The sequence below is a fragment of the Anabrus simplex genome, chromosome 2 (genome assembly GCF_040414725.1).
Source record: "Anabrus simplex isolate iqAnaSimp1 chromosome 2, ASM4041472v1, whole genome shotgun sequence".
NCBI lineage: Eukaryota > Metazoa > Arthropoda > Insecta > Orthoptera > Tettigoniidae > Anabrus > Anabrus simplex.
This window is the reverse complement of record NC_090266.1, coordinates 1,162,661,208-1,162,674,734: the sequence shown is the minus strand read 5'-3', so window position 1 is coordinate 1,162,674,734 and position 13,527 is coordinate 1,162,661,208. Positions and strand designations below refer to the sequence as shown.

General features: G+C 40.3%; 1 protein-coding gene across 1 annotated transcript in view; it reads left to right on the top strand.

The window, feature by feature from the left end:
* Positions 1 to 13,527, top strand: part of LOC136863821 (cell adhesion molecule Dscam2) — a 760,504-nt gene that overhangs the window by 673,350 nt on the left and 73,627 nt on the right. Inside the window, exon 22 of the mRNA XM_067140158.2 lies at positions 4,597 to 4,866. Within this exon, the coding sequence (XP_066996259.2) occupies positions 4,597 to 4,866 (270 nt within the window). The remainder of the gene's footprint in view (positions 1 to 4,596; positions 4,867 to 13,527) is intronic.

Here is a 13,527-nt window from a genome sequence, read left to right as displayed (position 1 = left end):
TTAAATGAATAAAATGTCAATGTAAGGTTAGAAACATTATAGTTTATATTTTTCGAGATATAGCTCTAATAATAGTAATTATTATAAATTAATTTTAAAATGTTAAAATGATTTTTATGATGGTTTACATTTCATACAAATTACATTTCACATTAACTTTAAATTATAATTAACTTATTTTTAAGTAGTTATAATGTTCAGTATATTATGTTTATACAGGTGCATAATTATATGGTTTGGCATAATAGCAGGCTTCATAGCCTGAGCCCCGCCATGTACAGAAAGACATTAATAAATAAATAAATAAATAATTATCACAACTTCACCATTGACAACGTTAACACTGAACACTAACTTTTATACAACAAATTAATATCCTAGACCCAAAAATTTAATATTTACACTATTTTAATCTTCGTCCAATTACCGCACAATGGACCTGGACACGTACGACGAGGTGTCAAATTTTACGCCCGTCGCGATTTATGTCGTCCGACGCGATACGCCTGTTTCATACGGCCTTCTTGAAGTGTTCATGATAGCGGTTCGATATTGCAAAGTACAGGCTATTATTCCCTTAAAGTACTGTTCGTCACACAGTCTGTTATTTACGTACTTATTGTGGTACAATTTATATTACTCTCTTACAGTGCAATTAATTTACTTCACTGATATTTATAACTGACAAACACTGTCCTACGTTAACTATTTCCAGTTCATGTTGCTTGAGCGCGATCACATTTTCTAAACACTGGCGGATGCTCGCGCCATTAAATGTTGAGTTACTGTACGCCCGTAGAATTCTAAGTTAGCTGCGACCGATGGTTCAGCTCCAGAGACTCATTTCAAGTGTGGTGGCGGGGATCCCTTGTCCCGTATATATGGATGAAGCTTTTCCTCGCGGATTCATTGACGTCATACCCCTGAGGGAGGGGGTGGATTTTTAATATCGGTACTTGCACTCCGAATTGGACGTTAAAATTTATATCAAATTAATCCACTCCGCTAGCATATTTGCTGGATTAAATATGAACTCCTAACGATCACAGATTTAGGAGATACGGGTGGATTTAGCTCCTCACATTTCGCGCCTTTAGAAGCGTCCCTTACAACATGGTCTTCGTCTAGCCAATGACATTCAAGCTGTCTGGTTTCCAAGAAATCCAGCCTTCAATTTATTTAATTTGCCAATAATTATTGATTATTTTTCCATGCGTGACATCTAATAAATTCATTACATCGATCCGTGTGCTCACAATAATTTATTACTGATTACTTTTGAAGTTACGAGAATATCTCATCCATCATTTCTTAAGATGGTATCCCTGAGTCTTCCATCAAATTTTAGCGATTGGCCGGCAAGCGGTCACGTGATTTAAATCTCCACCTGCCGGAACCTAGGCTGGCGAATGTCCTCGCAACCGCTGTAGCTTTCCATGACGTCACGGGAATCTCCGTCCTGCCAAAAATATCCCAGCGCATTACTCATGTTGCGAGCTTCCTTTGTGTCACCTGCCCCCTTCTCTTTCTGACCAAGACTTATTTGTGGACTTGTATTTCCCTGTTCGCCAACTAATGAGATCCCCTGCTGTGAAGTAGCTAAATGTTGTTGTGTCGAGCTAATCCGTCAGGCTCCAGTCTGTCGTCCTTCCTTCGCTCATATTTCGACATTACACAGATGAAATATTTTCAACTACACTTCTGTATTTCAATAAATGTACCATATATTATTTTATCAATCAAATCATGACTGACTATGGGCCTAAGTCACTCGGGTTCAATATTTTGTTCTCAATGCCGAAGGGAAAGCTCACTGTTTAATTTGTCATGTCATTTTAAGCGTACAGTCTTCAACCGTTCGGCGACACTACCACAATAAACGTGTTTCCACCTATGATGACATTGTTGGCGCTGCAAGAACCGAACAAATTGCTAAGTTAAAATTGGAATTGCTAAGTTCTTCAGAGATACGTAATAACTTACTCATTAGGAATTGTTTTACTTGCAATTTAGGAGATTTGTTTTCGTTTTTGGTTTTGTATTATTAAGAACTGTTTAGAATTAGACTTAGATGTGCTGCTAAGAGAAAACACCGGGCGAGTTGGCGGCGCGGTCAGGGGCGCTCAGCCGTGAACTTGCATCCGGAAGATAGTGAGTTCGAGCCCCACTGTCGGCAGCGCTGAAGATGGTTTTCCGTGGTTTCCCATTTTCAAACCAATTAATTAAGGCTACGGCCGCTTCCTTCCCATTCATAGCCTTTTCCTATCCCATCATCGCCATAAGACCTATTGCAAAAAAGAACCCACAAAGATAACCATTTTAATTATTTTATCTCCCTGTTCCACAGATACTTGAAGCCAATATTTTAGAAGGCGCAGTTCGTGCACGTTATGGGCTATTGTTGCTCTGACAATTGCAAAAAAAGCAGATGTTTTCAATTCTGAATTTAAATAAATGGAGAACTAGGACTTCTCTGTCTGATGCGGACTTAGAGGCTGTACTTAGAATTTCTACTGCCAAATCGATTGTACAGTACCCATTATTGGTAAATTAGTTGCCGCAAAACGATGTCAGCAATCGACTTAAACGCTAAATGTACATTAAGGCAAACGCAAAGTAAGTACAGAATAAATTGTGTGTTTATGTGTTCACGGAACTGTCATAAATAATATTGTTTTCATAAGCTGCGCGTTGTCTTGACGACTTGTGGCTCTGCCTCTGTCACTTCCCCTGCTTCCCCCACCACCTCAACAGTGCTATAGCACAGCACCGGGGCTGCCGTCGGGGCCGGCCGGGGCCGTGGGAGCACCTCAGTTGGAATCGCTTGCCTTAGAGAGTAAACTGAGACCAGGTGGCGATCGTAGCTGGTTAGCCGTTCGTCGCTGATTTTGGAGAGAGCACGTGATTAATTATGTTACTGGCTTTCCATCCCACTAACTACTTTTACTGTTTTCGGAGAAGCCGAGGTACCAGAATTTTGTTCTTCAGGGCTTCTTTCATATGCCCGTAAATCTACCGACACGAGGCTGATATATTTGAGCACCTTCAAATACCACCAGACTGAGCCAGGATCGAATCTGCCAAGTTGGACTCACAAGGCCATCGTTCTACTAAGCTGAACTCCTCAGCCTGGCTTGCACAGGACACAGGACTGAATCGCACCATAGTTGCTTTGTATTTACGTTATATTAGATGTAAAAAATCCATATCAGTTGTACGTTACCTGCACCTGGTAAGCCGAACTTGTCCTCGGACACTCCCGGCATTAAAAGCCATACACCATTTCATCGAAAGTAATTTAGTTTTGGGTATCAGTAAAAGGTGAGTCCGTTCTATGATAACGGGCGAGTTGGCCGTGAAGTTACCAGCGCGCAAGTGTGAGCTTGCAACCGGAAGATAGTGGGTTCGAATCTCACTGTCGGCAGCCCTGAAGATGGTTTTCCGTTGTTCCCCATTTTCACACTGGGCAAATGCTGGGGCTGTACCTTACTTAAGGCTACGGTCGCTTCCTTCCAACTCCTAGTCCTTTCCTATCCCATCGTCGCCATAAGACCTATCTGTGTCGGTGCGACGTAAAGCAACTTGTCAAAAAAGTCACGATGTTACGGTTCTGGTGTAATTAACCGCAATGATCCAGAATATTTAGGTAACTACGATTTGTATAGCATCAACAGGCGTACGTAGCCTAACTTTGTGTAATTAATTACACTTTTATTCAGTACAGTAATTCGTGTTTCACGAAAAGTAAACAGAAAAATACGCCAAGACATAAATAACACTAGTCTGCCTAACACGTTCTTGAAGCATTTATTTCTACGCAAGCAATTTCCTTTGCTTTGTGTGACAATGAGGAAACCACGGAAAACCATCCTCAAGGCTGCCAATATTTGGATTCTAATCCTCCATCTCACGAATGCAAGCTCATAGCTACGTGGCTCTAACCACATGGCCAGCTTGCTTGGCATTTTAGACTTTGTCAGAGGCTGTAATTCAGTAGATGTAGAATATTTTAATCCAAAAATCAGTATTTGTGTTCAGGGACAAACGCCCTCTGCTAATATATTCTGTCAAATTTTGTGCTCATAAACTATTATTTCATGAATATTATAATTACAATACATTGTATGTCGATGGCCTAGTTAGAAAACCACGTATCTCCCAACGTTTTACCTATCCATTACTTCCCTTAAGACTGGTCACGCCTCCCAGCCACATATGGATATGTAGTCCAACAGAACAATTTTCGTTGTGTTCATTTTCCTATGCTGGTGTATAAAGGAAAATGAACCATAAATACATTATACTGTAGGAATGTGTAAATATGTCACGCAAATATACATTCCTACAGTATAATGTATTTATGGTTCATTTTCCTTTATACATCAGCATAGGAAAATGAACACAACGAAAATTGTTCTGTTGGACTACATATCCATATGTGGCTGGGAGGCGTGACCAGTCTTAAGGGAAGTAATGTATAGGAAGAGCATTGGGAGATACAAGGTTTTCGAATTAGGCCATCGATATGGTGTATCTGACTTGAACTTCATAAAAGGATATAAACAAAGTGTGTTCTAAATACATTTTAATATCTAGTTACAGCAAGAGTCGTCTCTTTCGGAGGGATGCGATTAGTGGCCTGGAAAGATGACGTGGTTTTGCCGTGCCAAGCTGTGGGCATCCCCGATCCTATTCGACAGTGGAGAGAAAGTGGTGATGCACCAATCGGAAGGCAGAGATTAGATGTAGCTCTTAATGGATCTCTCCTGTTATCAAATGCTCAAAGAAGTGACCAAGGGGAATACACATGCCATGTAGCCAATGAGCACGGGAAGGACCACATAAAATACCAGCTTGTCGTCCAAGGTAAGTGTTTATTATTACGACTATGAGTTCCATCTCTCCGCTTCCCCAGTTTTGAAATACAGGGTTCCTTTTATAAACCCAGATCGAGCGCACGGTGTTTGTACTGTTGGGAGATCAGAAGAATGCACATGCCCGGTGAGGCATAGGGCGAAGGGGTTTTCACCAGCAGAGCCAGTGACGCAATGGTTACCTTAGCAACTCCGCTACTATCCAGGCGATTTTATATTATCTTCTACTGGCAGCTCTTCGCTCTTGTCAGTTGTAATCCAGCAAACTGCAAAGTGTGAGTGAATGTTTTCGTGTAGCAGATACGAGCAGATAAGAGCCGCTCTGTCTAGGCAGAACAGGAAGTTCGTGCTTGCAGGCCACATTCCTCATTCTTGCATTCTTCTCATCTCTACACAGTACTCTGTGTCACAGCAGCTGCCTCAGCCCAACTTACGTAGCGCGCGACCGCCCTGCTTTAAGCGTGTATACAATCTTATATGAAATCTTATAAAAGATACTGGAATTGTCATCCTTCATAATGAGAGGCTTCATAAACACCATTAGGATTTTCTGCACACCAATAGCGAGAGTTATGAGTGTTCACACGACCATTAAGATGAAACCAGGCCTCATCCTAAAAGAACACAAGCTGTGGGTTGAATAAACGATCATTCAATGATGCAAGATAGCACTCACAATATCTCACTCTTGTGGCAGGATCAACAGGTTTTAAACAGTAGGCCTGTGTAAACCTGCACGGTTTGATGTGTAACAGCTTTGTAGCTCTGTGTGCAGAAGAAACCGTAACCCCCACTTGTTGTGCTAATTTTGTGAGTGATTTATTCCGTGAGCGTTCAAGATTCGCACCAATGTCATCTAGCTTTTCCTCTGTCGAAACAGTTCGTGTGCACGCATGTTCTTTATTGAGCACTGAGCCAGTAATTTCAAATGAATTCACAATTACGCGAATCTGTGCTCGTGAAGGTGGCACTTCACCTGGAAATTGCTGAACAAATGCATCGAGCCGACTCTTACTTAAAATAACATTTACACACGAAAATAAGGTGTTGCAATGATAACTGTTTCACCATGTTAACAGCTGAGATTCAGACTGGCGACTGATGCTTGCGAGGTCGAACACGTGCACGCTCCTTGCAAGGTCAAGAATATACGCGCGCCTCCCATAAAGCTGCTTAGGTCTCCGAGAGCAGAATCGCCACTGGACGGTCTGGGTTTATATAAGAGAGACTCTGTATAGTCGAAACCCTTTATTGCGACATCGCTTTTAACGACGTACTGGACATAACGGTGAAATCTCTCGATCCCCTTTAAATCCGATTTATTATTATTATTCTTATTATTATTATTAGTATATCGCGTACTTTCAAGGAGGTATATCACGATAGTAGCCTATTTGCACGACCATGGTAGTATAAACACGGAAATACCCAATAGAAGGTCGTAGCAACACGTGGAAAATACTAGGGCCCACCAAGGTCAGGTGGATAAAGAATAAATAATTTACTACTAAGTAAAAGAAGTTAATACTGACTAAAATAAAACAACAGCCTTAAGTTAAACAGGAACGTTAATAATAGGAAAGAAAAGATTGACACAAATCAAATAATAAGTCCTGCATATAAGACACAGGGAAGATTAAATTAAATTAGGAATCCTTGGACATCGAGTTAGATTCAAATTAAAATCAAAAGAAACTGCTTTCACTATTCAAATCGTAGGATAAATCTGGAATATATTTCAGGGTAAATTAGGAAACGTAGTACTTAAAGAAAGTTCCAACCCTAAAATCTTGGTTTGATTACACTATGGTAGTAGAGTAGAAAAATGCTTTTCTATGACTACTTCAGAAGTTCATCAACATAAATCAGAAAAGCCAAGTTACAGATCCCCAAAAAGCACCAAGAGCAGATAAGGCGCACGTAATATTAATAAAACATAGAGGAGAAATTAGAAATAAAAGCCACCAAGTAAACTAATTATTTAGTTTAAAATGTTAATACTTTAGAACACCAAGAACCGCAGAAATACGAAGCACGAACTCTAATTCACATACCCAACCAGAACAAAAAACACTCAACTCACGTCATATGTCCACCAGCAACAGTCGTATCAGACGTCAAATGTCAAAATATAATAATTACATTCACCAACCAAGGGTTGTGAATGTAACCAAGGTAACCGGTCACATGACCAAGGAAATGGCTACCCTTACAAGATAATCAACCAAAGCTAGAACCAGTCATTTGAAAACAATTTTTCTACTCGTACATTCTCCCATTTTCACACAATGCTTCGTATAGTAAGATATTAAAGATTTTCCAGACAGGATTAATGCATAATACCTCCTTTTAAAATTAAGACGTACTCTCGAAGGTATAGTAGAAGTATGGAGACGAACTTGTCACAATATCATTGAATACATTAATTTTCGTATTAAAAGAACATCTCTAGAGTGGTTAACAACCCAAAATCATTCTATGAATAATTACATAAAAGCCCCACGAAAGTTTATAACCTATTCACAATAAAGATAACCAGAAATTCAGTCTCTTTGGTTAATCGACTTTTTCACTAACAGTAATAATTGAATTTTACTTATTACAATTTAGGTGTAGATATACCCGACGACACGAAACAGTTCGCTGATAATTACTGTTATCACATCTATATACTTCCAGTATCAAAACGAAGATTGTAGTTACTTACAGTTTCCCAAGTTGACAAATAAAATACATCAAAACCGACTGGTGACTATCACCACACGGCGATAGAATTACCCCGGATCAAAAGGGTACATTTTCCTCCTTTTTCCTCTGCTGATGCGTAATTTAAAGATCCAGCAGCAAGAGCAAGATTTTTCTTCTTCTATCCTCCATTCAGGAAAAAAAAAACAGATGACGACCGAAAATATCGTCGTTGTGTACAGGCAAATAGAGTAGAGACAATACACGACACTGAGCGAGATATCGAGGGACAGCTATTGGAGCTCACTCTAGCGGATAGACCTGAACGGTACTGATTCTGTCATAAGAGCACGTGTATTTTTGTGTGAAGTTTTTGGTGTTATTTATGCGTTTTCAGTGAGTTGACATAATTAAATAGTAGCGTGTGTCATTCCTTGATATCTCCTCTCAACATGAGGGGAAAGGTATGTGCTGTGTTTGGCTGCAATAATTACGAAGTAGAGAAAAATGCGCGGTCGTTCTTCAGGTTCCCTCGTGACAAGAACATGCAAGTAATATTGTGTTTGCATATATATTCTTCCAGTGACAGAGATTTTTATAGTACTTCATAATCTTCTGACCTGCTCGACCCATGTTTTAACGGGCTTAAAATATAATACGCATATTTTATTGTATAGTGCAGCAGTTAACCTTCAATACCGATGTGTTGTTGTAGGTGTGATCTGTGGGTTTTGAAATGTCACAGAAGCGATTTGGATAAAGTGTACAAGAAAGAAGGGATGTTACGCTTGTATGAGAATTATAAGATCTGTTCAGATCATTTCCAGGCCAGTGACTTTAGAAATCCTCGACAATACAGCCAAGGGTATGTTACATTTTTGCTCTAATTGTACGTAAATATTCCTTAAAGCATCACTATCGACAACGTTTTCATACTTTTCTTTCTTTATCCCTCTTCTCAGATTAAAGCCGGGATTTTATAGATTATCTTTCTGTTAGTAGGCTTCATGTTAGGAGGAAAATTGTCCAGCTATTAAATGTTAATTCGCCGGGCTGAGTGGCTCAGACGGCTAAGGCGCTGGCCTTCTGACCCCAACTTGGCAGGTTCGATCCTGGCTCAGTCCGGTGGTATTTGAAGGTGCTCAAATACATCAGCCTCGTGTCGATAGATTTATTGGCACGTAAAAGAACTCCTGCGGGACTAAATTACGGCACCTCGGCGTCTCCGAAATCCGTAAAAGAGTAGTTAGTGGGACAAAAAATATTATTATTAAATGCTAATTCATTGCATCATATGTGTAAGGAATATCTTTCTGTTAGTAGGCTTCATGTTAAGAGGAAAATTGTCCAGCTATTAAATGTTAATTCCTTGCATCATATGTGTAAGGAATGTGCCGATATTTTTATTGACAAGTGTTTTAATGTGATGATACAATGTTTTTAAATGAGAAAAAAGACAAATCCAACCGTAAGAGTTCAGGCAGGAATGCTAAAGCTAAAAAAGTAATGCATAAATGAAAGATCAAGCCATTTCACACCAGTCCATTTCACTTCTTGTTTATATGTCTAATTTCAGTCTTTGAATAATAACCTTTTAAATAATTCTTCATGCATTTATCCAGAATTGCTTTAGCAAACTTCGAAGTTAATATCTCAATAACACTTTCTTTCTAGACGTAATTTATTTATCCATTTCCGTATATACATTTCCATTCATATTTGAATTTAGCGCGATTTGTACAGGTCAAGTCACTAGGAGCGCCACCGTCGAATTGTCTCCTATTTTAGCAAGGCGAAATCCGTAAGTGTCGTGTATTGTCTCTACTGTATTTGGTACAGGAACAATGCAGTACAAGTTAAGTTGGGTACATGCTACAAGAGGGCAGCACAACACATGTCTTGACGTTCACTGGAGGCTACTGCCTGCGGGAGGCACCAGTACTACTAGCACTTTGCAGAATGATAATGTGGCTTATTTTAAATGCCCTTAAACAGTCCAATTTCCGTCAGAAGTATTATTATTATTATTATTATTATTATTATTATTATTATTATTATTATTATTATTATTATTATTATTATTACGGTAATATCGTGGAAGAGAGAAGAGTAAGAGGGTGCCGGGGTGAATGGGTGGACAGGGATATAACCAGAGCATAAGTTTAAGCATTAAATTTTGAAATTTTATTTCTTTCCTTCTTTTCTTTTTTGATTTTAAAATGCGACGTGGAATAAATAACAGTTAAATAGAATAACAAATGAGCTCGTCAGCTCTGATGAAATGGCGTATGGCTTTTAGTGCCGGGAGCGTCCGAGGACAAGTTCGGCTCGCCAGTTGCAGGTCTTTTGAGCTGACACCCGTAGGCGACCTACGCGTCGTGATGAGAATGAAATGATTATGAAGATGACACATAAACCCAGCCCCCGTGCCAGCGGAAATAACCAATTATGGTTAAAATTCCCGACCCTGTTGAGAATCGAATCCGGGACCCCTGTGACCAAAGCCCAGCAAGCTAACCATTTAGCCTTGCAGCCGGACGTCAGCTCTGATGACAGCAGCGGACTATAGTCCAAAATCAGATACAATACAGGAAGTTATCGGTACGATAATTTACAAGTGATGAGCAATAAGCTCTAAACAGGTACACTTTTACAAGAATAGGTTTGCTCCACTCACTTACATTCTAGGAGACTCAGCTCCAAAAGTTACTAGAGTCCAGCCTCTCAGAGGCACAAACTTCTTACAACATTATGCCAGATAAACTTCAAATATAGTGTTTACAGTCACTTCTGCTTAACAGTCTTTTACAAATTCGTGTATCAGTAATTACAACTTAAACGGGGGCAATGCATGCCCATACTGAATGGCCCTAATGTAAAAGTAAAAGGTTTAACACGATCGGCCATGAACAAAACCTAAGAGGTGAAACACTGCACTCCCTTTAGAACAGGGCCTCTCAGGGTGCATGCGCTGTGCACGGTGCAAAAGACGACTTGGCTTGGTTGACCAGAGTGCAGACCCCCACTCCTCGATTTGGAGCAATAGCGCTTACTCTCTCTTTCCTCACGCCTGTCTCGCTCGCTCCGCCTGTCTCCGTCTGCCCCACTTGCGCCGTAGCGCTCCAAATCCGAGCTGAGTTGAGCCAAGTATAGCCGAGTATAGCCGAGTAGAGCCGAGCTTAGCCGGGTAGCCCAGAGACGAAGCGTTGATAAGAGCCATGCCGAGCAACACCGATGCACAGTGCACGGAGCTCTTGCGCCTCGCTCTGCACGCGTGAGATTGTGGGCGTTTGAGAGGCCCTGCTTTAGAAGAGCACTTAAAACCCTAAATGGGCTTATGGCTCGTAAGTTGCAGAGGCTAAGCCTACACTACAGAGGGGTGACTAAAATAGAAATATTAAATGCCGAAGGAGTGTGGAGAATTTAGAGGTTTAGACAATTTTAGTCACCCCTTACCAATTTGAATGGGAATCAACAGAGTATGAATACTCTTTGTTCCCTTAATTTACATGTTTCCACCAGGCTAAGTGGCTCAGACGGTTAAGGCGCTGGCCTTCTAACCCCAACTTGGCAGGTTCGATCCTGGCTCAGTCCGGTGGTATTTGAAGGTGCTCAAATACGACAGCTCGGTGTCGGTAGATTTACTGGCACGTAAAAGAACTCCTGCGGGAATAAATTCCGGCACCTCGGCGTCTCCGAAGACCTTAAAAAGTAGTTAGTGGGACGTAAAACAAATAACATTATTATTACATGTTTCCCAGCAGGGATTTGAACAGAGTCCTCAGACTTGCCAAAAATGTACATTTAAACTATGATTTTAGAACTTTACATTAAGAAAAGAAGTTTGAAACCTTCCGCTCAAGTTACAATATCTGCCTGAAGCTATCATATGTTAAGAAATTTCTGCCATTTCCTTGAGTAGTTAGGCCTTCCGAACGACGACAGACAGCCCCTGCCTCCTTAATGATCCGCCGCACTCTCTAGACCGGAGCGATGAAGATGACGACACTGACCTAAAGCGCCCAGAGTTTATAGCATTTCTGAGGGGAAGTTTCCAGAACTCTTTTCAGATAGGCAGGATGCCTGTACACACCCCCAATTTTAACTGGCTAGAGAAATATACACGGCATTCCTGATTGCTTAATAACTAAGGAAAAAGGAAGCCATAGGAGTGTTGACAACTTTGGCACATAAGAAAACAATCTACGAAAACTAAGGTTAACAAACTTTGAAAATTGCAATTCCCTAAAGGCTGATGGTAGAGACATCTAATGGTTGAAGGTCCAAGTATCTTGTATTGCATTAGTTCAAGATTCATAGCACAGATGGTCTTCTAGAAGGCGCGCAGTTCAACGGGACGGAGGTGTACCCCCAGTACAACTATTATTATTATTATTATTATTATTATTATTATTATTATTATTATTATTATTATTATTATTATTATTATTATTATTGTTATTATTATTATTATTATTATTATTATTATTATTATTATTATTATTATTATTATTATTAGTACCGAGCTCGATAGCTGCAGTCGCTTAAGTGCGGCCAGTATCCAGTATTCGGGAGATTAGTACGTTCGAACCCCACTGTCGGCAGCCCTGAAAATGGTTTTCCGTATTTTCACACCAGGCAAATGCTGGGGCTGTACCTTAATTAAGGCCACGGCCGCTTCATTCCAACTCCTAGCCCTTCCCTGTCCCATCGTCGCCATAAGACCTATCTGTGTCGGTGCAAAGTAAAGCAACTAGCAAAAAAAAATTATTATTATTAATATTATTTGCTTTACGTCCCACTAACTACATTCCCGGTTTCCGGAGACGCTGAGGTGCCGGAATTTTGTCCCGCAGGAGATCTTTTACGTGCCAGTAAATTTACCGACACGAGGCTGACGTATTTGAGCACCTTCAAACACCACCGGACTGAGCCAGGATCGAACCTGCCACGTTGGGGCTAGAAGGCCAGCGCCTTAACCGTCTGAGCCACTCAGTCCGGCATTATTATTATTATTATTATTATTATTATTATTATTATTATTATTATTATTATTATTATTATTATTATTATTATTATTATATTTGCCTTTATTCGTTGTGGCAAAGTTAGGACTCCTGGTCCTTTCTTACACTTAGCCACACTTCATTAACATTGTACATATGAGAAAAATATTCATAATCTTATAAACTAGAAGTACCATGACAAAAAAATAAGCACAATAAATATTCTTAATCTAAACTTAGAAACTACATAAGCGCAGTAAATGTACATTCACTCCGGAAGATCCATCCAACCTGGCGACACACATCAAGGAGATGCTCACGGCAAGATGACTTAAAGGAATTTAAGCTTTTTATGGCTCTAATGTTATGGGCGCGAGAGTTCCATATTGTAGCTCCATTCGCAACTATAGAGTGCATATAAGTCTCTGGTAAGGTCCTAACTAGAGTATGATTCCAGTGTACGGGACCCTCATCAGGATTACTTGATTTAAGAACTGGAAAAACTCCAAAGAAAAGCAGCTCGATTTGTTCTGGGTGATTTCCGACAAAAGAGTAGCGTTATGAAAATATTGCAAAGTTTGGGCTGGGAAGACTTGGGACAAAGGAGACGAGCTGGTCGACTAAGTGGTATGTTCCGAGCTGGCAGTGGAGAGATGGCGTGGAATGACATTAGTAGAGTTTGAGTGGCGTCTTTGAAAGTAGGAAAGATCACAATACAAAGAGAAAGTGGAATTCAAGAGAACAAATTGGGGCATTTTTTTTGCTTTACGTTGCACCGACTCAGATAGGTCTTATGGCGACGATGGGACAGGGAAGGGCTAGGAGTGGGAAGGAAGCGGCCGTGGCCTTAATTAAGGTACAGTCCCAGCATTTGCCTGGTATGAAAATGGGAAACCACGGAAAACCATTTTCAGGGCTGCCGACAGTGGGGTTCGAACCTACTATCTCCCGAATACTGGATA